The sequence below is a fragment of the Apis laboriosa genome, unplaced genomic scaffold, assembly GCF_014066325.1.
Source record: "Apis laboriosa isolate Shangri-la unplaced genomic scaffold, ASM1406632v1 scaffold34_cov151, whole genome shotgun sequence".
In the NCBI taxonomy this organism is placed as follows: domain Eukaryota; kingdom Metazoa; phylum Arthropoda; class Insecta; order Hymenoptera; family Apidae; genus Apis; species Apis laboriosa.
In genome coordinates this window covers 2,259,948-2,286,401 of record NW_025222928.1, presented here as the reverse complement: position 1 = coordinate 2,286,401, position 26,454 = coordinate 2,259,948, and the positions used below count along the sequence as shown (strand labels likewise).

The 26,454-nt window shown below is 39.0% G+C and overlaps 1 protein-coding gene across 5 annotated transcripts in view; it reads right to left on the bottom strand.

The window, feature by feature from the left end:
• LOC122715293 (protein grainyhead) overlaps positions 1 to 26,454 on the bottom strand; it is a 140,979-nt gene that overhangs the window by 31,706 nt on the left and 82,819 nt on the right. For all 5 annotated transcript variants that reach the window (XM_043937376.1, XM_043937373.1, XM_043937374.1 and 2 more), the window contains exon 4: positions 12,968 to 13,390. In XM_043937376.1, the coding sequence (XP_043793311.1) occupies positions 12,968 to 13,390 (423 nt within the window). The remainder of the gene's footprint in view (positions 1 to 12,967; positions 13,391 to 26,454) is intronic.

Sequence of the window (26,454 nt, the reverse complement as noted above, 5' to 3'; positions counted from 1 at the left end):
ATCCGATAAAAAACGTTCGATACACTTTCCAAAGTTCCACCCCTACACCTTTCACCTCTTTCATCACGTCACATCCCTATTTCCAAGCTCGAACAACTTCCATCTCCGTGTTCATAGTTCAACGGAACCCTGTGCATCCCTATCTCTTCGATCTCACGTCTTATCGTAACAACCTTCCTTTCCAACACTCAACACAAACTTCTTCTCCCGCGATTGCGGCATCGCGCAATATTCCCCTAGGAAATTAACCCATTAAAAGGGAAAAAAGAAACCCTGCCTAAGAAGTCCGGTTTCTAAACTCTGGTCCGGTTGAAAAGTCGTGGGGAGGGAGGGAAAACGAGCGCGGGTGCGTTTGAGGAGGGAGGGGTGGGGGAAACGTTTACGGCGTTTTGTGATCATAAATTCAAATAAAGGGGAACTCGCTCGCGTTACGTGTCGGGCATAAAGCACCGGCGGACAGCGAAAACGGGCCGTGCCACTCGTCCTGCGGCCGATTCTGGTTACGTACCGGGGCCCGTTTCGTTTTACGACGTGACACGAGGCCCTCGTCAAGTGGGTCAGAGGCCAGCCTTGGTAGTGGGCACGCCAGGTTCCTCGTAGTTCCACTGATCTCCGCGTAACGATAAACCGGCAAACGAGACGCGTAATAAGGAGTTAAGGCAGAGCTACACGTCCACGGGGGTACGTGGAGAAGGGGTGGCCGCCAGTTTCTTTCGCTACACACATACGCACTCTCTTTCTCTCTAGCTTTTATAGCCACGCATTTTTTTAACCGTTCCTCCTCGCGACGATTCTAAATTTCTCTCTTTTTATGATTTTTTGTTTCTTCCGTTTTGTTTTATATTTATTTTTTTTTGGGGGGGGGGGAGAGAGGAATCGAGAATCGTTCTTCTTAGAGATGGAATTTTTCTTTTTCTTTAAGCTTCGTTATTAAATTTTCAGGATCTTTCCTTTGCCTCTTCTCGAGGAATTGATTTTATTTGTATCGAGCTCGTTTCTTGTATTTCGAAATTTCTCTTCTGTTTCTCTTGATTACTCCAAAAAAAAAAAAAAAAAAAAAGGTGATTTAAATTCACCACCATTTCTCTCGCGAAAAGAAAAAGAAAAAAAAGAAAAGAAATTTCAACATTTAGTTACGTATCTACGTGACTTCGAAATTAATGAAGTTAATTACCGAACTGTTACGTTCCTACGCCGACCTGTCGCCGAATCGGTAAATGATCCAAGAAAGCGCGAGGAACTCGAGGATGACGCGCGAAACGAGGATACCGGTGTGCAATAATCACTTTTGTCGAGGTGATTCATGCGGCATATAAAAATAGATGCACAATGTATAGCGTAAGCGTATAGCAAAGATACTGTTTCTTTTTTCACTCAGATACACGGGTAATGATAAATACGCGCAACCGTAATAAAAAATGACGCCGCGATCGTTGCGACTGTTTTTGTCGAAAGTCGGGTTTTTTAATGGCATCTGCAACACACGACTGTCCCGCTACTTGTTTCACACGGTCGCGGGATATAATAAAACAGGTCTCGTTTTTAATACATCGGATCTTGAACGAAGATGGCAAAATGTTTAATTTAATTAAGTAATGAGATCGTTGATTTTTATATATATTTAAAATTTTTCTTTTTGCGAAAGTGTTCGAAATGATTAAAATAAGATCGCGATATTAAAAAGAAAAAGAAGAGATACGTAGAGAATATTTTAAATAGGAATTGTATTTTTATCTGCACACGGCTCGGAATGGCCAATTAGCGTAAGTCGTGTTCTTTGAAAGTGATTTACGCGATTCTCTCTTTTTTTTTTTTTTTAAGTCATTGCTGAAATAAGCGCTTAATTTATTTATCGAGTGAAAGTGATAATTTAAATTCCTCCAAGTTGTAAAGGAATATTTCGTATACGTGTATCGTATACTCGATCGACTTTTGAATTGCGAATAATTTGCATAAATATGATTTCACTATATTTTCTTTCAAAATCTAGAAAACTCGGCGAGAACACGTTTAAAAAAAAACTCTTCAAAAAGATGTTCATTAATTTATCACGTTCTGAGCCTGACTCCGTTATTACCTAATGAAACGTTGCTGTGAAACGAATTCCGGCTCTCAACTTGCCACCAGTTTTCTCGACGTAGCACTCGAAATAGCAATTTTCCGCGATTAGAAAATAAAACGACTCGTCGAGATTCGTTTCGTTTAACAAGAAGAAAAACAAAATTGCTCTATTCTCACTCTCCGCCCCTGTCCGATTCGAAGAAGCGAAACACAAATATATAGATAGAACGAAACGAAAAGGGGTAAAGGAAAAGAGTGGTGGAGAAAGAGAAGAAGGAACAGGTTTCTCGAAAGTGGTGGAATCGATCGATCGATCGATCGATCGATCGGTCGGTCGGTCGGCCCGAACGGATACAACGTTATTATCGCGAACGACAGGAAACGCGAAGCACGGCGAAATGAAATCCACCGCGAGCGATCGGTTCGAATTCCATTTCTCAACGCGTAATGCATCCATCCCCCGACGCCTGCCACGTACTCGAGCCGAGGAGATGTAATGATACGCTATCGCGTGTCGAGGAGAAAGAACCGACAAAAACCTGTGCAGCGTAGGATCTCGAGAAACAGTGTTTAAAACAGTGTCGGCGAAAAACATTGTGGCAAACAATATAATCGATACGTTCAATGTCTCTAATCTCCTTGGAAACACGAACTTTCCACATGGCAGAATTGCGCAACGACGAAAGAAAACGCGCGTTTCGTCTGGGATCCGTGATAGTTTACATCGCTTTGGCAAATTTATTGGCAAATGGAAAGGAAGTACGATGGATTAATTGTTCGTATTCGAGGAGGATCGAGTTTGATTTTTGCCGATCGAAACGAATTTCAATCAGGATGGAATTAATTAATCCCCGGGACAGAACGTTCTTTTAAAATCTGAGACGAAGCTCGTTGTTATTAAGACTCTCTTTTGTGACCTCGTAACTCTCTATTCGCGCTGGAAATTTATTCGTCGACGACGAAGAATTCTCTGCGAAAAATTCCTTACTTAATCCTGTGAATCATTACAAATATTTTACGAGTTAAAATTTCGAAGAATAATAATAAATAAACGAAAAGAAGGAATATTGGATATTTCAAAAAATCTTTTCCGTAATTAATAACTTGCGACGAAACGTGAATTTTATTTCAATCAAGAAATATAAAGCCCCGATGAAAAATTTGTTAATTCTCTTCAATTATTGGAGAAAACTTTCGGGGATATCTTGTACTGAAATGGTGATCCTCGCAGTTGTCGCTCACGGTGTTCGGATTAAAAGTACGGACGATCTTCCAGGACGATCTTTATTGCGGCGGCTTGCTGTGAAACCGTATGCCGATTCTTCAACCCCCATGGCGCGGCCATAAGTGACTCGGCTCCTCTGCGTGACAGCTCCCCTCCCTCCCCTCCCCCATAAGGTCTTCGACATTATCTCCGAGAGTAGGCCCGTCCGGATCGCGCTTTTGCCGGCTGGCAAAATCTTCCCCTTGCCGCTTAATGGGACCGTCCCGCGACAGAGATAATAATAATTTCGCGTCGTTAAGGGTAACGCGCTTCACGCCTCCTTCCGCGCGATACGGTCGGACGAGATGGACGTTGTTGATGAGTCCATCCGATCGTTGGACACGGATGGACAGGGATTCGCGTATCACGCGGCCCCATCGCGACTCTCCATTTTCGAGAATCCGTTTCGCTTGCTTCTGGCAGGCAAAGCCTCCTCCGATCTTTACTTTATTAAATTTCTCGCATCGCTTATCCATTCTTTGCTTTCGCGAGATTCGGAAGAATAACTATGGAATTAGGAAAAGGAAATCGATTTCGATGCATTGTGTTTTCGCCTTTTTCGACCATTTCTCTGGACTTGAGAATTATATCGTTAAGATTCGGATAAGTTGAGAGTTTGAGCTCACTTCTTCTTTCTAGCGACAATTCTAAATTCTAAAATTGAGAATTATATCGTTAAGATTCGGGCAAGTTGAGAGTTTGAGCTCATTTCTTCTTTCTAGCGACAATTTTAAATTCTAAAGTTGAGAATTATATCGTTAAGATTCGGGCAAGTTGACAGTTTGAGCTCACTTCTTCTTTCTAGCGACAATTCTAAATTCTAAAGTTGAGAATTATATCGTTAAGATTCGGGCAAATTGAGAATTGGCTTTCTTCTTCTTCTTTCTAGCGACAATTTTAAATTCTAAAGTTGAGAATTATATCGTTAAAATTCGGGCAAGTTAAGAATTTGAGCTCACTTCTTCTTTCTAGCGACAATTCTAAATTCTAAAATTGAGAATTATATCGTTAAGATTCGGGCAAATTGAGAGTTGGCTTTCTTCTTCTTCTTCTTTCTAGCGACAATTCTAAATTCTAAAGTTGAGAATTATATCGTTAAGATTTGGGCAAGTTTGAGCTCACTTCTTCTTCTTCTTTCTAGCGACAATTCTAAATTCTAAAGTTGAGAATTATATCGTTAAGATTCGAGCAAATTGAGAGTTGGTTTTCTTCTTCTTTTTCTTTCTAGCGACAATTCTAAATTCTAAAATTGAGAATATCGTTAAGATTCGGGCAAATTTGAGCTCACTTCTTCTTCTTTTTAGCGACAATTCTAGCTTCTAAAGTTGAGAATTATATCGTTAAGATTCGGGTAAGTTGAGAGTTGGCTTTCTTCTTCTTCTTTCTAACGATAATTCTAAATTCTAAAATTGAAAATTATATCGTTAAGATTCAGTTTGAGCTCACTTGTTCTTCTTCTTTTTAGCGACAATTCTAAATTCTAAAATTGAGAATTATATCGTTAAGATTCAGGCAAGTTTGAGCTCACTTGTTCTTCTTCTTTCTAGCGACAATTCTAAATTCTAAAGTTGAGAATTATATCGTTAAGATTCGGGCAAATTGAGGCTTTCTTCTTCTTCTTTCTAGCGACAATTCTAAATTCTAAAGTTGAGAATTATATCGTTAAAATTCAGGCAAGTTGAGAGTTGGCTTTCTTCTTCTTCTTTCTAGCAACAATTCTAAATTCTAGCAACAAGTTTAATGTTTTCGGTTTCTCTCTCTCTTCGATTTCGAAGGCCTAATAGAGGGACATTCCTCCGCGCGAGAGATCGACCACGAATAAAACTCGCGGAAACGCGCGAAATAAAATACCGGGGGCCCGGCAGTTGGCCGCGCAGCTGCGAACCCCGAGTCTCTCGCAGTCGTAAATTCCACGCCGTTATCACGGTATTCGTACACACGAAAATGTAGCGAAGGCTGACTTTCACATTTCAGCCACGCCAATTCCGAGCCCGCGATTGTCGTCGTATCGCCGTTGAAAATTTATTGTTTCGTTGAAATCGTGCCTTGTCTCTCTCTCTCTCTCTCTCTCTCTCTCTCTCTCTCGGCTCTCTCTAAACACGGTCGCTCTTCTATCGAGCGCCTCTAAGGGGGCTCGAGAAGAAACGGTTCGATTTTTCGATCGTTGCATCGAAATTGCCTGCTTAACTTATTCCCTTATATTTCACTCAACTTTCCCGCGTGTAAAATTTATGAAAACACGAGCCACAGTAGTCTCATAGCCATAATTTTCCTATCGCTTATCCTCCAGTGTCGTATCTTATATATATATATATATAAATATATCGATCGAAAATCTCCACTCGCGGATTCGATTAAATCCATAAGTCCATACAGAGATTCAGGTGTACGAAGTGTATTTTAAAACCGCGTATTGCGGGATTGGGCACGACGTTAGCACCGTCATAGAATGTGCTTTACAAACTTTGCCGAGAACAGCTGTAGAATGCGTGAATTTATCGTGTTTCTTCTCGAAGATACCGCAAAGAGAGAGAGAAAGAGAGAGAAGATCCGCGAAGACTCGAGTGGTAATTACGATCATTTACGAACGTAACTCCTCTTTCGTTTCGGTTTGACAGTAAAGCCGAAGGATTAAGAGATTTTTTTTTCCTTTCGAACGAAGAAAAGTCTCCGTATCTGAGAGAAAAGATGGATGAAAGAGTGTCGTCCTAATCGGATGATCGAGGGAACAATTTTTTTTAAGAGGAATATAAATTTCCTTTATATATATATATATATATACATATCTGGAAAAAAGAACTTGTAAATTGTATAATTCTCTCGATAACGATCCCGCAAAATCGAACCCTTTGCAAAGCGTATGTTAAATAATTTATAGGTTATAAAAGATGTTGAACGAAGCTATTATACATCGTTGGTGGGGGAAGGAGCGAGTGAAGATTATCTTGGGGTTGCTATCGGTTGCTAATAGGCACGATATACGCTTGAACCTTGGGCGCAAGGTCTGGGTTAAGCGTATACCGTTGTCGAAGGCTTGCGGAGAGTTGTCTTGCCCGCGGAGTTGTAAATGGTTACACCGTTAAAATCGTACGTCATCGCGCACGATGTGTCGGGGACGTGTCCAAGTCGGGGAAAAACGGCTTGGACGGGATTCTTCCCGCTACCGTGAGACAAATCATCCTGCTTGTCCCCTTGGAATTTTTTTTCTTCGATCCTCATCGAGAGAAAGTCGGGGTCGATTGCGATTAATTAAATTTCTCATAACGGCCATCCGTTTTTCTTCGAGATTCTTTCGGCTTTCTAACTTGAAATCTCTCGCTAGTCTTAATTGCATCGAAAGAAACGCCATTTGTCAATCATCTTCCACCTCATTAGACTGCGCGGATACGATTTTTCTCTTGCCTCGAACAATATCTTTTTTTTACTTTTAGACGATGCAGATGCATTTAAAAAATTTGTTATCCGAGATTAAAACGGAGGAGAATCGCTTTGTTCTTCAAATATATATATATATATCTACTACTTTCAATATTTTCCGCTTTCACGCGCATACTTTGGATTTTTGTTTATTAAGATTTTTGCATAAATGCATAAACATCTTGCGTGTCTATATATCTTTGCGGCCTGAATCGCATTTTATTACAAACGTTTCGTATTAATGTAAGCAAACCATAAACGTTTATGCAAATTCGAATTTTTATGAACACGACTATATATAGAAATAGGATTGAAATAAACATTCGTCTCAAATATTTTGCAACGCGGTATTCGCTTTGCTCTCAATATCTCGTATCTTTTTACCTCTCCTGATTATACGCGATTATAAATTCCTCAAAACATTTATATTTTTCCCATAAACGCACGGATTTCGCGCTTTCACGCGATAACAATCGCTTTGCTTCGCCTGTGGCGCCAGAATATATGTATATATACAAACAATTTGTCGAATTCATCTCGTCACCCCATAAAAAAAAAAGAAAAAAAAGAAAAAAAAGAAAAGAAAAAAGAAAGAAAGAAAACGATTCGAGACTCCTGACTCGAGCTACGAAGCGCATCGAGGAGGAAACGACTGCGGAGCGTATCATCTCCCATGCATGCGAACGAGCGGCACCCTTTCCTCGACACAATGAAATTGGATTAAGCTGCAGGGTGGATGCGATCCTCCACCCCTTTTGCAGCCTTTAACGATCCACCGTCGTACAAATTGTCGAGATGGTATCGGCGGCGATCGAGGGAGGGGGGAGAGCACCGAGTTGTCGAGACGGTTGGCCGCGAAGAGATAGCGAGCGGATAAAATCGGTAGGATACGATCGGTTGGACGAAGAGAGTTGCGTTGAAGAAGATGCGAGGGAAGATTAAGGCGGCGATCTACCCACGGGGTGGTAACACGGAACGGACTGATCTCGATGCCACTGTGTCGCGTCCTGCCTCCTCTCCCTTCTCTCTTCTCTCTCTCTCTCTCTCTCTCGTTTTTCTGCTCTTCGCCCTTGGCCAGGGGACACACCGCGCCCTCCACGCCATCCGTACGTTAAGGATTCTCAACAGTAAATTACAAAATATGCTAAGCGGCCGATATAAATCAAAAGTTGGCAAGGGTAGAGAGTGGAAGAGAGAGAGAGAGAGAGAGAGAGAGAGAGAAGCTGGGTCTGCTTACCCGTCGATTGGAGCAAGGGTAAGGCTCTCGATCGGCTACCAAAATAAAGAGAGGAGGGAGCGCCCGTGTCACGAATCCAAATGCGAGGAGAGAGAGAGAGAGAGAGAGAGAGAGTGGAGCGAGAGAACGGGATACGGAGTTTGCAAACCGAGCAAATGGACCGGAAGGGCTGGTTGGAAGGCGTCGATATAAATACAGGCTGGCCGGATCTGAGCGTTGTTTAAATCGGTATCGGTTGGCGAGAATTCGAATTAACGATTTTCCTTGTACGTAGATTTTATTATGGTTGTAAAGAGTTTGGAGTTGTTCAACTTTGTTTGCCAGGATTTTGGTATTCGTTTCGATATCTTTAAGAGTTGAGATAAAGAGTTGTTTTTTAAACTTCTTCTTCTTCTTCTTCTTCTTCTTTTTTCGGGGACGAGTGGTATTTTTTTAAATTAAAATAATTGTTTTCACGAGAGAGAAAAAGAGAAAAAATATGGAAGAATCTTCTAATAATAAGTACAAAAAAATTCGAAGCACTGATAATATTTTATTTCACTTGACAATCACCGCTTCGAAAGTAACGGTATCTCAAAGTATTCATAAGGAGGTTAAACGGGTAATACGAAGTGATAAGATTCGTAGATAATTGACAAAGGCTCGTTCACTCCAAGTGTGCAATAGTCTACGATCATCTTTCTCTCAAGTTCTTCTGGAAAAACTTGTAGAAAAGCAGTCCTTTAGAAAACGGAATCTCTCAGAATTTAATCTCAGCCATTGCGTTACGATTGGATAGATAACATTCCTATTTCGTGCAACGAATCTACGAATGAAAATTTTATTGAAAATCTATTGAGAGAGAGAGAGAAAAAAGAAAAGATACCTCTCTATATTTTTCTAATATATTCCTCTTTTCTTCTCTTCTATCCTAAGATGGATTAAACGAAACAAAGAAATAAAATTCAAACGCACAAAGTTATCAGGAATAGATAACATTTCTATTTCGTGCAATATCGAATCTACGAATGAAAATTTTATTGAAAATCTATTGAGAGAGCGAGAGAAAGAGACAGAGAAAAAGAATATTTCTCAATATTCTTCTAATACATTCTCTTCTATTCTAAGATGGATTAAACGAAACAAGGAAATAAAATTCAAACGCACAAAGTTATCAGAAATAGATAACATTTCTATTTCGTGCAATATCGAATCTACGATTGAAAATTTTATTGAAAACGATCCATTGAGAAAGAGAGAGAAAAACGAAAAGATATCTCTTTTTCTAATATATATTCTAATATATAATCTATATTTTTCTAATATATTCCTCTTTTCTTCTATTATAAGATGGATATTATAAGATTAAACGAAACAAGGAAATAAAATTCAAACGCACAAAGTTATCAGGTTATCAAGTTAATAGATAACATTTCTATTTCATGCAACGAATCTACGAATGAAAATTTTATTGAAAATTCATTGAGAAAGAGAGAAAAAAATGAAAAGATACCTCTCTATATTTTTCTAATATATTCCTCTTTTCTTCTATCCTAAGATGGATTAAACGAAACAAGGAAATAAAATTCAAACGCACAAAGTTATCAGGAATAGATAACATTTCTATTTCGTGCAACGAATCTACGATTGAAAATTTTATTGAAAACGATCCATTGAGAAAGAGAGAATGAAAAGATACCTCTCTATATTTTTCTAATATATTCCTCTTTTCTTCTATTCTAAGATGGATTAAACAACGAAATAAAATCGAAACGCGCAAAGTTATCACGAATTCGCCGAACAATTCGAATATTTTACGCGCGGGTAGCGGCGTATAACGTGGGGTGGCTCGACGTGGAATCTCGAGAAGATTTATGGCGGGTGACTGGGTCGTCACGGGGGCCGATTTCGTGGCGTTCCGCGGGCCGAGTCCGCGATCTTCGTGCCGCGATTAAAAGCGCGCGGTTTCGATTCGGAAGCGGCGATCGATGGAAAACAATCTATTTCTATCACCGCGTTCTCCACCTTCCATACGTAGAAACGTAATTACAACGAGTGGACAGTGAAAAATTGCCTTGTCGATTCGATGCTCGTTCGTTACTTTTCTCCTTCCTCTTATTCGCTGTTTCGTTCGTTGTTCGTGGTAGTTTTTGAGCTGGCATCTCTCTCTTTAGGATTCGTCGATTTAAAAAGAAATGTGGAAGGTAATTGTGCGTTGTAACAAATCTATCTATCCAATAAATGGAGATTAAGGAAGTTGTTTTGGATCCTATTGAAAATCGAAAGAGAGGATCTTCTTTGAAGATTTCGCTGAAGTAAACGGTACTTTTTAAGCCAGGTATGTTTTTTCTTTTTTGTCGGTAATTAATTAAGCGTGTTCACGCTCGGCCACGCATTGATGTAACAGTGAACGATGGGTATACGGATGAAATTTATTGGTCAATTATGCTTGATGAATCTGAACCTCGATTCGACTCTTCCCTTCTTTCTTTCTTTCTTTTCTTTCTCCAATCGGGAATTAATCTTTCGGAAATTATATTTTCCCTCCACCAAATTCTTAAATTTACAATGTGCTCGTATCTCGAGAAATAATAATACAAGATCACGTAACAACAACGAATACGATAATTTTTTACTTTCTCCGATAACGAGAGATTGAGAAGAAAGAAGTAACCAAGTTTCTAAATTTTTCATTCAACTGGTTATCATCCAGGCATCTACTTAAAAGAGGCCAGTCTCTAACTTCCCACAACCTTTCAATTTCCTACAACTTACATCGAATAATCGCGCGGGGCCTCTATAAATTTCGCGTAATAGCCCAATAAACCTTCACAATAAATCCACCTCTCTCGCGGAGAAAATCCATCTCTACCTTCACTTTCTTCGACGTCTCTCTCCTTGTTTAATCTCGATTCCTAACGTGGATAAACCTCAGAGAGAGAAAAAGAGAGAGAGAGAGATTGCGAGAAAAAAAAAAGAAAGAGAAGAAGAGATTTATTTAATTCCTAACGTGGATACGGAAACCTGAAAGAAAGACAAACAGAGAGACAGAGAAAGAGAGAGGAAGATTTACATTTTCGCGAGAGAAGATATCCAAGGCGAGCGATTGTTCCACATAGGACCGTGCACGCGATAAATTATGCTACCCGCGAGCACTCAATTATGCACACGAGACTATTAATCGAGATACGGGGGAAACCCGTGGATGTTAATAAAGCGTGGTGCCGCGTTGAAAGTGTTTTCAACGGCGTTTACACGCCTGCTATCCGCCGATCTACCACGCTAATCGACGCTCTCGGACCGATCCACCCAGTCGTCACGCGACGCCACCACCAACCCTTTGACCCCTTCGTTTCGTGCAAACTGTTATTAGATCAGGATTTTATTCTTCTTCTTTGAAGATTGCGCAGGTTAGAAGAAAGAATTGCAGAGTCGATGCGATTCTTTTTTCAAAAATCAATTTCAAGAAAATTTGGAAATTTCAAACGCGGATGGAAATCGATTCCACCTTTCCCTTTCTTTTTCCTTTCTCTGATTTGCCCCGAGATATAATTGGCAGACGTTCGTGATAGACGCATTCTCGAGATCGCAGACGAGAAAAAAAAAAAAAAAAAAAAAAAAGAAAAAAAAGGAAACGATGACAAACGACCCATCTTGAGGGGAGGGGGAAAAAAGGACAAAAATCGGCCACGTCGATTTAACAACGCGGGCGCATCCATTCTCGAGGGACATTTCGATCAACGTCGGTCATCTTGTCGCTCGGTAAAAAGCGCCAAGTGGTGGACGCGGATTAATTCAATAACAAAAAACGCGTCTCACCTCGAGGAAAAAGAGTTTCTCGACCACCGCAGGCGAATGTCTCCTGTTTCGAAGGAAGCGAGAGAAGGAGGAACGAGATGCTATGGAGATCTCTTCGATTCGTTATTCAATTCGAGCTGCAATCTTTCCACGAGTTATTGCGGGATGACCGTGGAAACCTAAACTATATTTAGACTATAAGCATGAGGGGCAACACGCGATTTCGCATTAGCTGGATAACGCGTAGTTTCGATGAATGTTAGGCTATGATGGACGGATACCTTTTAAAGAGAGAAATGCGTTTTGCAAGAGTATCGGTATAATTTTTGAAGAGCTGTTCGTGTGAAACGAATATTTGACTCTGTCCTTTCGAGATAAGAAAATTAATTAAGAAAGAAGAAAATTGTTGTTCTTCGATATACGGACTCTTTGATCGTTTCTTATTAATCAAACGATTGGAATAATTTTTAAATGAAGTTATAAGCGAGGTGGATGGAGATTTCTTACAGAGATTTTCTAATAAGATTCATGTTCTTGATGTAATTTTTATTCTTCGACCGATAAGGTGTGGCTCGATCGATCTATAATCTACGAATAATCTGAATATGTAAGAGACAGTTTATATATATATCTTGATTAATCGAACTCATAGATTTGTTTTGAATAATAAAAAATGTAATAAATATATAGAGGAGGTATATTTTATTACATTTATTCTTCTTCGAATTGGCTTCGTCTCACGAAGGTTTCTCGTAATTAAACGACGAGCAGAAATTATATATTATCTCTTAAAAGTAATTTAATCGACGAATCAACCAAGCTTTCGAATTTATATTAATACTTGAATTAATCTAACATCTATACCATCAATTTCTATTAATCGAGGCCTAACATTGAAAAACACTTTATCGAATCGGATAATATAAAATATTAAAAATACTTATATGCATCGCGGCTAGAAAAGTCAACTACGAGAATTTCTTCTCAGCAATGCGAAAAGCATATACATTTCTCCTTTCATCCCGACTTTCAACTCTTCCTTCCATCGTCCTTCCTTCAAAACAAAATCCAACACGTACTCGAATCCGCACCGGGCTGCGGATCGCACACAGATTAGATCGAATCTAAAAGAAATCGACCTCTCGAACTTCTCTCACTTCCTCTGAACACGATGACGGATATAACGATATAACGGAAAAATCGAGACTCACGTGGACCAAAGCTCGTGGGTAGGCGGCAGCTTGACGTCGGCGTTCTTGTCAGGCAATTTGTAATACTCGTAGACGTAGGGAGCCGGGTCGTCGCCGTGGCTGGCCACGGCCGAGACCTGGTGCTGCTGCTGCAGATTCAGCATGGCCGCGGTCGCCACCGAGAGCGGGTGCTCGCAGTACGTCCGCCAGTCGCCCTCCATACCCTGCACCTGCACCTGCACGGCAGCAACCCTCTTGTGTACCTCTGGATCGGCGCCCTCGGCGCCGCTCTGCAGGGACTGCGCCGCCTGCGCCGCCGCCTCCTCTGCCCCCAGCTCTTCCTCTTCCTCTGTGTCGCGCTGACCTCCCGCCACGTAGCTCGCCTGCTGTTGCTGCGAATTCTCGTCAACGCCGCTCGTATCCTCCTCCCCGCGGCTTCGCCGTCTGCAAAATCGAACAATTTCTTCGGTTCAGTTAATTTCATCGGATAAGCGAAGGGAAGAATTTTTATTTATACGTATATAACATGTGTTATTCGATTTTTCTAAAAGAAAACGCTTCTTTTCCCTCGTTCTCCATAAAAAAAAAAATTTAAAGATGTATTCAACGAAAGTAGCTTCGAATAACGAACAGATGGAGGAGAAATTATCTATAGGTCGTAAAACAAGATCTTCGAATGATCAACTTCACTGTATATAAATATAATCTCTCTCTTTATATATATATATATATATATATATATATTTATATTCCAGAAAGACCTGGATATTTTTTTTTACACGATTGATAAACGAGCAGCCAATTCTCTTAAACGATCTTTTCCTCGACATCGCAGGCATCCGCGTACATTTTCCAACATCCCAGCTGGAAATACCTTTCCCTGGCTTCGATTCAACCGGCCATTTCCGCGTGTCTCTCTCAGAAACGGCTGAGGTTTCAGAGGTTTAATCCATCGAGCAATCCTCGACGACGACGATTCTCCCCGACGACGATTTCCTGGAAGACGTATCCTCCGCGGTTATAAACTATTAGAAACGAGTTGGCGATAAATCGCCGGGGGTCCGTCGAATTTATCAATTAACGATAATCGCGGCGCTTTAAGCCACGCTGATGATTCCTCAATTTAGCGACGGCCACCGCCAGGATCCCTCCCCCTCCCCCCATCGCGCCACACACGCTCACCATAATTTATCGCCCGCCTCGACGCGATATCTAATCGCCCCTTGGCGAGGTTCAGCCTCGGCCAACCTCGGCTGGATATTTGTCACCGCGGCTATTTCTCGTTTCCGGCCGAGTCTTTAGACTCCGATTTAACCGATTAAATCGAGTCAAGTTAAGAAGGGGCGAGTGAAGAAAAGAAAAATTGATCGCGTTTCGATCGTGTGATCCATCCATCCGGATCGAAGTTGGCTGTCAAACTGTTTGTTTCCAATAATGTTTATGACGCGTATATATTATACTTTTCTATTATTAGTTCAAATTATTACGATTGCATCGACGGTTTTCGTGGAGCGATAATTTTAATTGGCATTTTCTTCGCTCGTTTGTCGATCGAATGGAACGATTTGAATATTTAAAAGAATCAAAAAAAAAAAAAATAAAAAAATAAAAATAAATTATAACAATGGATGATACAAAGATACAACTCGATATTGGAAAAATTTCTAAATCGTGTCTGAATCACGTTCCAAGAAAAAAAAAAAAAAGGAGAAAGAAATAAACGTGACGTATGCAGATGCACGGAACGGACGAAAAGTCGGATCGAAGGAAGGAAGGAAGGATCGGCGGGGGTAAGCTCTGTCTGAAAGGGTGAGAAGGGGGCTGGATATATGCATACGTACATACATATATACATACATACACGCACGAAGATTAATTATTATAAACCCCTGCCTTTTGCCTACAGTCATCAATTTATACTCCTCTCCTGTGCGGAGATCCCAATTCCAGACCCAATCCTCCGATCCTCGCGCACGGGATAAAGCCTCATCCTCTCTAATTTATGCATGTCGAATCAATCTCTACCTCTTCTCTTCCCCTCTCACCCTCCCCCCCCCCTACCTCTATCTTTTCTCTACCTCCTTGCCTCCTTTTCAACCACCTTCCATCTCCTTCCACGTCGCGTTCGCTCCTGTTCGCTCCGCAGCTGAATCCATTCCCTCGAGCCCCCTCTCGACGTCGACCCCGATAATGAGGGGCCCGCGTTATCCTGTGCAAATATTTTCCTCGACGACTGTTTGCACAGGCGCGGCGCGGATGCGCGAGGATCGAAGGATGAATTATAATGGACGACGAGTTCGGGTTAATCAGTTCATTCGTGATCATCAAACTGGAGATTCCCTTCCCTTTCCTCTTTTTTGTAGTATGTAGGGAAGGATCCTCTGGGCAAACAGAGATGGAGAAGATGGGAATATTTATTCTAAGGTATTGAAATTTCTGAGACAAAGAGAGAATTTCTTAAAATACAGTTTTCTCCAAAGAAGAAGGAGATTTGTAATTAATTAATCAGTTCATTCGTGATCAACAAACAGAGATGAAGAATATTTCTTCTAAAATATAAAATTTCTGAGATAAAGAGGAAATTTCTTAAAATGTAAATTTCTCCATAACAGAAGGAGATTCGTAATTAATTAATCAGTCCATTCGTGATCATCAAAGTGGTAGATTTATCCTCTTTTTGAAATTGGTACATAGGGCAAAAAGATGGGAATATTTATTCTAAGGTATGAAATTTCTGAGACAAAGAGAGAATTTCTTAAAATACAGTTTTCTCCAAAGAAGAAGAAGATTTGTAATTAATTAATCAGTTCATTTGTGATCATCAAAATGAGAGGCTTTTCAGTTGATGTATGGAAAGGATTCTTCAGCAAACAAAGATGAGGAAGATGAAAAATATTTCTTCTAAAATATGAAATTTCTGAGATAAAGAGGAAATTTCTTAAAATGCAATTTTCTCCAAAAAAGAAGGAGATTAATCAAGAGATGAGGAAGATGAAGAATATTTATTCTAAAGTATGAAATTTCTGAGATAAAGAGACAAATTTCTTAAAATACAATTTTCTCCAAAAAAGAAGGAGATTCGTAATTAATCAATTCATTCGTGATCATCAAAGTGAGAGACTTTTCAGTTGGTGTGGAAAGGATTCTTCAGCAAACAGAGATGAGGAAGATGAAGAATATTTCTTCTAAAATTTCTGAGATAAAGAGGAAATTTCTTAAAATACTTAAAATAATTTCTTAAAATTTTCTCCAAAAAAGAAAAAGATTCGTAATTAATCAAGAGATGAGGAAGATGAAGAATATTTATTCTAAAGTATGAAATTTCTGAAATAAAGAGACAAATTTCTTAAAATGCAATTTTCTCCAAAAAAGAAGAAGATTCGTAATTAATCAATTCATTCGTGATCATCAAAGTGATAGATTTATCCTCTTTTTGAAATTGGTACATAGGGCAAACAGAGATGGAAAAGATAGGAATATTTCTTCTAAAGTGTGAAATTTCTCAGATAAAGAGACAAATTTCTTAAAATTTTTCAAGATTTTTCAACATTTCAATTTTCTTTCAATTTTTCAAATACAATTTTTTCCAAAAAAGAAGGAGATTCGTAATTAATCAATTCATTCGTGATCATCAAAATGAGAGATTCATTCTCTTTTTGTAGCTGGATACATGGGAAGAATTCTCTAGCCAAACAGAAATGAGGAAGACGAAGAATATTTCTTTGAAGTATGAAATTTCTGAGACAAAGAGAAGGAGATTCGCAAAAAAAGAATTTTCTTTCCTCCTTCTCTTTCTCTCTTCCCTTCTAAATTCTGTATCGATCGATCCGCTTCCACCGTTCGAGGTATTCCCTTATATACGAGGCGGAGAGTCGTAAGTAAGAAGCCATCTCTTGCACGATGCATCAGAATGCATTATCCGCGTGCTGTTGCATCTACCGCTCGTGCGGTACCTACCTCAACGCGCAAATATTGCAGGTAGGTGAAACGCACCGTGACGAGATAAAGAGGGACACGCCACGGAGAAACGCGTTTAATATTCCGTGGGAGTGTTGTCCACGCGACCCGGGAGAGAACCCACCACCACCGTCACCCTGTTGCTCCCTCGTCCGCATTTCAATAAAGCCGCCTCCGCCCGGGATACAAAACACGCTCCTCCAACTCCAGTTTGCTTCTGCCAGCTGTTCCCTCCCTTTCCTTCCGATATTTTTAACCGAGTTTCGAAGTTACGAAACCTTTCAACGTGAAACTATTATTCGCGAGGAAATCGAGGAGGAGTTTATTATTGAGTTTGTTATTGAGTTTTGATTATCGAAAGAAAAGCGATTGGAGAGGATGAAATTGAATTTTAATTAGAACAATCGATGAATTATCGGCTGTAAAGTTTGATCATTAATTTTTAAGTAAATTTTGGAAGGAATTATTGAATTCGTTGATGGATGAGATTTGTGAAGTGTGTGACGGTGTGTTATGGTGGAAAAAGAAAAAAAAAAAAAAAAAAAGGAAAAAAGAATGATGTACTTTGTGCAACGGCGGGAGAAGAAAAATCGTTTACCGTTATATTGAAATTGCACGTCAAACGATTATTAAAAGATCATCTTATCATAAACAATCGTTAAATCTTCGACTAAACGGCAGATCGAAATGTCACAGTTCAAAAACATCGTAAAGCATTTTATCGCATGGATAATTGAATTTCAATATTGTTTGTGGTAGCAGTTTTAGAATGTCAAAGACTGCCTCGAGCCTGTAGAAAAATCGTGGGTGATTACGAATTATCATAGGAAAGCTTCTATCTAAGAAAAATACGCGTAACAACAACGTTTCGATTCAGAAGAGAAATTATCCCCGCGTTATCATCGTTTAACTTAATCGATTATCCGTCGCTTAATAACCCACCCATAGAACGTTCATTTTCACTGCGTGATCGTGTTTATCCGCTCAATGAATTAACCGTATAAATTTCTCGATTTTTTTTTTCGCGTCTGATTTATATATATATAAAAGAATTTCCTCTCCTTCAATTTATATTACATTTTTCAATATAATTACAATCGATGGAGTCACACGGAAAAAAATTTATTAATAAATTATTAATTTTTTTAATTATTTAATTAATTTAAAAAATTTATTTAATTAATTTAAAAATTAAATTTATTATTAAAAAAAAAATACGGTGGAAAAAAATTTAACGGAGGAAAACTTTTAAATTGATAAAAAAAAAAAAAAAAATTTCATTCCAACTCTGTTTATTTCAATTAGAAATCACTCAAAAAGAAATTCGATATTTCTTCCATAACAATTTTCTTATCCTTGACTTTCATCTCTTCGAGTCGAAGAATTTTTCTCCTTCCTTTCCGTGATTTACATACATACGCGTGATAAAATAATTTTCCTATCGATTGAAATTTCACGATAAGAATATACGGTGTAATATACTTTCTCTCCGCAACAATTTCACGGCTGCAAATGGATTACCACCGCGGCGGTTTCCCTGCCGCGAATGGATGGAGGCAAAAGCGTATCGATTCGCGAGAGAAGGTGCGCTCGCGACACAATGACACGCGATCGTTTTCTCCATTCAATACTTCCTCGATTGTCTTGTAACCTCGATCCATAATCCGTATTGGCGGTGTTAATAAGATTTATAAAGGAGAAACGGCGAAAGAAAAGAATGCCGCGATCCTTTTCCTTTTTTTCTTCTTCTTTTTTTTTTTTTTTTTTTTTTTTTTCTTCTCTTATCCGATACGTATCTCGATATATAATGTCACTATCGCCCGCTCACGCTATCCCTGCCCGTTCGACCGCCAACCTGGCATACGGTATGCATACTAATTTCACAAATAAATCTATTTCTATACTCGAGGTCAGATCGCGTCAGGTCGAAGGGTGAATAAATTTTTCGAGAATGTTTCTCCATGGAAAGCTTTCTTCCTTTCTTTGTCGAGAAAGAATCGAGGGAGCCTTTTTTTTTTTTTTTTTTTTTTTTTTTTTTTGATAAATCGCGGCCAGGTCTGGGATAATCGAAGATTTTTCGTTGATTTTAAATATCCTTCTCGTTTATCGAGAAAAATCTTGGAATCTATTTTGGATTTTTTTTTACAAATCTTCTATTTACTTGTTTTTTTTTAAATATCTTTCTTGTTTTCGAAACAAATTATTATTATTCTTCTTCTTTCTTTGAGAAACATTTCTCATTGAATTTATATATCCATTTCGGATTGCAGAAGATTTTAAAAATATATTTTCTTTTTCTTTCCTTGAGAAAGATTCTTCTTTTCCTTTTGAAATTCCAAATATTATTATTAATATATACATTACACAATTCGAGCTTTCAATTTTGCATCGTCAAAATTGCTTGCCACCTGTTATTTCGACCGCTCTTATCTTCCATTCCAAACTACAATCACGCGAGTGATGTATCTAGTCTTGCAAAGGGGAGAAGGAAAACTTTCTGAAAAAAACTCGAAAAAATCATCCACTCTCGTCTCGAACGAACGAAAGTTGACAAAAAAAAAAAAAAAAAAAAAAGAAAAGAAAAAAAGATATCTCTCTCCACGGTATATCGGTCGATCGTAAAGGAAACAGGATATCGCGAGGAGAGTAATCCAGAAGATGAACTCGCGTGTCTCGCCGGCATAAACGTGGCCACGTATTAATCTCCTGCCGGCCAAAGACACTCTGGTTCTTCTGTTTTCTGTGTTGGGTGGTGCCGCCGGAAGTGACTGGTTACTCCTTCAGACACGCGTGAACGCGTCCATTACGGTGGCTCGCGACAGATAAAAGCAAAGAAGTCGAACAAAGAAGAGGCTTGCCTTCTCATCGTCTAACTGGAAATCGAGGTGGAGGAGAATGGAGAGAATTCTTCTTCTTCTTCTTCGTGGAAAATGTAAGATAATAAATGTAGGAGGAAAACGATCGAAACGATTTCTCGCGCGAAACGATCGGAGAAGAAGAAGAGGAAGGAGAGGAGAGTTGGTGAAAAACGGTGGGGCGGTTGATGCGTAATAACAGTGAATCGGGGATCGTTGCCGCGGTATAATGATTCGAAATGAACGAGTGCTTTTGGAGAAAACAACAGGGATTGACAAGGTTGGATAATAGCGGATAATAGTAGCGAATCAATTCATGGTCGGGATAGTGTGCATCACATGGCCTTTCAGCTTTTGGATCGATCTTTGGAGAAAGGGGAAAAAAATTGGAATCGGTTTTTTAATTATACACATTGAACGGCGTTGATCGACGAGAATCGAGAGCATCTAAGAAGGAAGAATACGCGTTTTTCCTTTCCTTTCCTTTTCTTTTTTCTTTCTTTTTTTTTTTTTTTTTCTTGAGGAGAAGCGTGATTTTAGATTGAGAAATTTGTCCTTCTGATATTCTGAAATAATATGTTTAGAAATTGTCTTTTGATGTACGGTGGATTTTAAATATTAATGAAATTTTCTCTTCTCGAAAGGTTAAGGCAATAGAGATATTAATTATTATTGTGTATATATATATATGTATATAATTTCTTCCCTCTGAAAGGGTTAAAGTAACAGAGATTTTATATTATTACTGAGATAATGATTAAGGTGACAGAGATTTTAATTACTGGTGACACTTTCTTCCCATGAAAAAGTCAAGATAATAAAAATTTTAATTATTAGCGACTTTAAATATTAATGGAATTTTTTTCCCCGCTGAAAGGGTTACAATAATAGAAAGCATAATTTACCATTGTCGAAAGTGTTAATGGATTACTGTTAAACTGTAAGGTTAATCGCGAAGGATCGAAGGTTTCACGATCGATTCTTGCAATCGGATGGAGTTCATTCTCGTGGATTGTGCGAGGCGCGCTTCTTCGTTCCTCGGTTCGATTTTTACGTGGCAAGACACGCGGGTGACGAGATTTACGAGGCCATTGTTACGAGGATAGAGAACGCCAAATTCCGCGGGAGAAGATTTTTAATTGCGCCCGTTCGTTCTTCATTCCCCCTCGATCGAACATCTCTGGAAAGAATTGGCCAAAGATTCCCCACTCTCGTCTCGTCGCGCGAGAATAAGAATTCCTAAGATAATTCCAATCTCAACTTTAAAAATCCTTGAGATCCATCCATCCACGCTTTGTTTAATCGAAGAAGCGTAATAAGAAAAGTTTAAAACTTCTTTTATAAAAAGAAAAGTTAAAAATTCTTTTGTAACATCATATTAAAAACTTTGTGAACTTTCTGAACTTAAGTTAAAAAGTTTATCTTTCTTAACAAAAGATTACCAAACGATTCTTACCGTTCTCTCTCGCCTCTTTATTCCTCGCCGACTTCGAAAGCCAACGATGGAAAAAAGAAAAGAGAAAAGAAAGAACACCTTCTCTTGGAAAAGCACCTTTTAATCGAAAAGTTAATCGAAAAGAAATAAATTCGCCCGATAAGACTTGTTCACCGTGGACTAGAAGAATATCCGCTTGAGCGACGTTGGACGACGAATAAGGGTGAAGCGAGGGCACGGGGGTAGAAACTCGGCTTGTGAAAGAAACTCGGCGCGTTGACTTTGATGGATCGAAGATCCCTCTACCCCTCCACACCCGTATACCTTTGTATTTGTTTTTTTTATTTCGCCACGGATAACGCGGCGTGTCTGACAGGTTACTCTCTCACGGTGTATGTTGACGCGTTCTCGCTTCCGCGCGAGTTGGAGCGGCAACTATGCAGCTGCAGCGGCTCGTCGCGAGGAAATTGGATCTCGTCTGCAAATCTTGGATACATGTGTTGTAACATAATGTAACGTTGAAATTTCACTTTCCTTCGGTTCACTGACTTATACTATGAAGAAGAAAAAAGAAGGGAAAAGAGAGAGAGAGAGAGAGAGAGACAGAGAGAAAGAGAGAGGATCAGTAAATTAATGCAAATCTAACGCGAAAAAGTTTCTTTCAAGCTCTTCATTTCACGATATATAACAAAATACGCGATTAAAATATTTTCAGTTATTTCACGATATATCGATATAGCTATATACGTACATAACCGACGAACGAATCCAAGCTCTTCATTTCACGATATATAATAAAATATGTGATTAAAATATTTTCAATTATTTCACGATATATCGATATACATAACCGACCAAAAGTGAAGGGGAAAGAAAAGCATGATGTCGACGTTTTTTCCAAGCTCTTCATTTCACGATATATAACAAAATGTGATTAAAATATTTTCAGTTATTTCACGATATATCTATATACATATATACATAATCGACGAAATGTGAATGGAAAAGAAAAGCATGATGTCGACGTCAACGTTTCTTCCAAGCTCTTAATTTCACAATATATAACAAAATACGTGATTAAAATATTTTCAATTATTTCACGATATATCGATATACATATATACATAATCGACGAAATGTGAATGGAAAAGAAAAGCATGATTTCTTCCAATCTCTTCATTTCACGATATATAACAAAATACGCGATTAAAATATTTTCAGTTATTTCACGATATATCGATATAGCTATATACGTATATAACCGATGAAATGTGAATACAATTCGATCGAAAAAAAAGGGAAGAAAAGCATGATGTGGACGTTTCTTCCAAGCTCTTCATTTCACGATATATAACAAAATACGTGATTAAAATATTTTCAGTTATTTCACGATATATCAATATAGCTATATACGTACATAACCGATGAACGAATCCAAGCTCTTCATTTCACAATATATAATAAAATACGTGATTAAAATATTTTCAATTATTTCACGATATATGGATATACATATATACATAACCGACAAAATGTGAATGGAAAAGAAAAACATGATATCGACGTTTCTTCCAAGCTCTTCATTTCACGATATATAACAAAATACGCGATTAAAATATTTTCAGTTCATATCGATATACATATATACATAACCGACGAAATGCGAATACAATTCGATCGAAAAAAAAAAGGGAAAGAAAAGCATGATGTCGACGTTTCTTCCCTTCCTATTGAATTCGCGTATTATGCAACAGAAAACCGAACGGTTTCGTGATCCGGTTGTTCGAGAGGTGGACGAAAAACGGCGAGCAAAACGGCCGTGTGTACGTGTGCGGTTCGGTTGTACGACGACGATCCCACTGTGTCGTACACGCGAATTTTCAGTAACACGATCGCGACGACGAAATATCGATAACCGTAAGATAATACGAAACGTGTAACGCGAATATCGGTGCACCGCGACGCGCGCGTAATTTCGCCTCGAAAAATGGCACGGCTATATTAGCGAATATATCATCCCATCCAGTGTTTTCAATCATTCTTCTTCGATAAGTATGCAAATTGTGCTACTTGTACGGGAAGTAAATCGATGGGTTTATCGAAAAAGTGCGTTTGGTCGTTGAACACGATTCGGATTGTTGAATTAGAGATAACGAGAGAAGCATGTATATATATATATGTGTGCGTGTGTTTCGAGGGGGATGAATTTTAATAGAAACGTTGGAAGATGGTTTAATTCATAATTCGAATGGATATAATGAAGAAAAATTGTTTTTGTTCGAGAAACACTAAATTCTAAAGAAAAAGAAGAAAGAAGATTTAGTATCGTTTAATAATAATTTATGATTCGGATGTTTGTATTGGAAGCGAGAGAGGAAAGGGGGAAAATGTTGAATACATTGTACAATCTTCTCTGTAAGGATTTTAAAAGTTTGACATATGATCTTATACTCGTTGGATACTCGAACGAATGTTTTGCAAATGAGACAAGCGTGCGTTGCGCGAAGAAACGCGTATTAAGGATGCAACAATGCTTGGATAATAAAGAACGACGTTAATATATCGATAATACTGCCGGGTGAATGCTCCAGGTAGAAAAATCTTTTGAACGCTCGTCGAGAGGCGCAGGGACCGCCCTTCGGCTGTTCCATCGCTGCCTACGTCGAGATTCACTATTCTAAAACAATCGCTCATCAAGCAGACGCAGAGGTGGTTGCACCACTCGTCGTCAGACGTTGGCTCCTACGGTGGAATGTGATTCTTACCACGAAAGGTCAAAGTACATCGATCTTTTCTTAAATTCCGACTTTTTCCCTCACCTCAAAGTAACCAAGAAAAAGATGAAATAAAAAAATTTCAAGAAAATATTTAGAATATATTTTTAATTCTAAATCTAGCAAAAAAGAAAAATCTTCAAGGATTGAAATTTGGAATTTGATTTGAAATCAATATCACAACTTTTAAAAATTTCTTCGATTCTGGATTAAGAAAGAAACTTATTCTTAAGCATACATTCGTTTCTAAATAGAAAAATCTCAATTACTTCAAAGTTCTCGAGCTAAGCTTCAAGGAATAAAATTCGAAACAACAAATTTTCAATACAACTCAATTCCAATTTTTAACTTACTTTTATAACTTCTAAAATTTCCTCGATTTTCAAGAAAGAAACTTGTTCTTAAGCATACACCAAATCTCAATCATCTCAAAGTTTTCGATCTAAGCTTCAAGGAATAAAATTCGAAACAACAAATTTTCAATACAATTCAATTCCGATGCTCAACTACTTTAACAAAACACAAGAGTGTATAACTTTCTCGATTCCATTTAAGGGATAAACTTATTCTAATCATACACGTTTCAAAAAACAGAAAGATTTCGATCTCTCTCTCTCTCTCTCTCTCTCTCTCTCTCTTTAAGAAATAAAATTCAGAATACAACTAAATTCCAATGCTCGACCTCAACAACAACAAATTTTCACGAGGACGAATTACATCTCAATTAAAACGTTGCGAAGTATCAACGCCACGAAACTCGCCACGAAATCAGTCCACTCGAGTTCCTTTTCCTCCAGATATCGGATTAAGTAATGCGCGGAGGCGCACAATACCAGCCCCCTTATCTATCCTTTCAATGTAGCTGCCTATCTGCCTCTCCTTTCAAGCCTCCGCTCCCCCTCGTTCTCCCCTCCCCTCCTGTTTCGGTATCACGAAAAGGGACGTAGCTACCCACCGTGACTCGGCAGATAGGATAAGCGTCACCCTGCACTTCCTACGCCTTTTGAAAATTAAGCGGGCAGGATGGGAACAATTAGCGTTCGGGGGCCGCGTAATCGTCGAGGACGCGACAAGATAACGTTGTTCAAACGTTGTTGTATTGATTCCTGTATGTGACTGGGATCGACCAGTTTCTCGCTCGATTTTTCCTCGATGAGGTTCGAAAGGATCGAGAAGAAATCTAAATGGCGAGAGTTGTTTCGCGAGAGGGCGAACGTATGATATATCCTTCGAAGGGAAAAAGCGAGGGAGAGAGAGAGAGAGAGAGAGAGAGAGAGAGAGAGGTATCTAGCAGCTGTTCGGGTTAATTACAGGCAATAATGAGAGATTAATCCGAATGCGAAGATGAAAACGTGGGTTAATCGGTTGGCTAGATTTATGGTCGGTTGTGTACTCGGGATTTATGGTGGAATCGTAAAGAGTTGGAGGATTTCGCTTCACAGGATTCAATTATGGAGATGTGCATAGGCGAATCGATTGAAAATTGGTAAAAAGAAATCGACAAGAGTTTATTATATTCAAGTGAAACAAAATATATTGGATATCCTATTGGACGTCTTATTACTATGCCAACAGTTAATAAGCTTTTTCTCTCTCTCTCTCTCTCTCTCTCTCTCTTCCCTTTAAAAATACGAAGAAATACTTATTCCTGGATATCCGGGAATTAATTGGAAATGACGAGAGAAAAAAAGGAAAGAAAAGAAAAGAAAAGGAAAAGGGAATGAAAACATTGGAAAAATCACGGATCGTTTCGTATACGTCGATTTCTCTTGAAATCAATTTCCAAAGAATAAGGCGAAAAAGTATATATATATATATATATATTTTAAACTCTCTTCCACGACACAGCGGCGAATCAATTAACCCGTATTAAACAAGGGTCGGAAGGTTCTCTGTGCCGCGACGAATCGATGGGTCCACCGTGATAACGCGTAAAAAAAGCAAAAACTATTCCACCTCGGCTACCACCCATCCTCCCCGGGATGGAGCTATCATTACGGAAACAAGAATCTCCACTTAACTCAATTTACCTGGTATATACGATGGACAAGAGGGGGAAGGGGGGGGGAGGGGGAGAGGGGACGGTGGTCGTTCGTAGGGTACCTCGAACGTACCGATTCAATTACATCGATATCTCTTGGTCGAGAGAGCGGGTATTGAATGGGGGGAGAGGAACGTGGAGATCGGTGTGTGTTTATATTTCTGTCGGTTTGATAAATTCGCCCGATTACGCGCTCGTCGCGCGTTTACAAACATCGCGGTCGTCGTACGTACGCACGTAAAAACAAAAATATTCCCGTACGATATTCGCTCGCTTTCCTTTCATTTACGTTCGAACGTTCGCCTCGGACGAGTGTCGCGCGCCCGAAACATTTCCTCTCGACTTTATCTCGATATTATTTCGCGTCTAAAATACGATATTATTTTTCGTCTAAAAAATTCAATCAACTAAAACTTCTCGGTTAAATCGCCTATATATATATATAT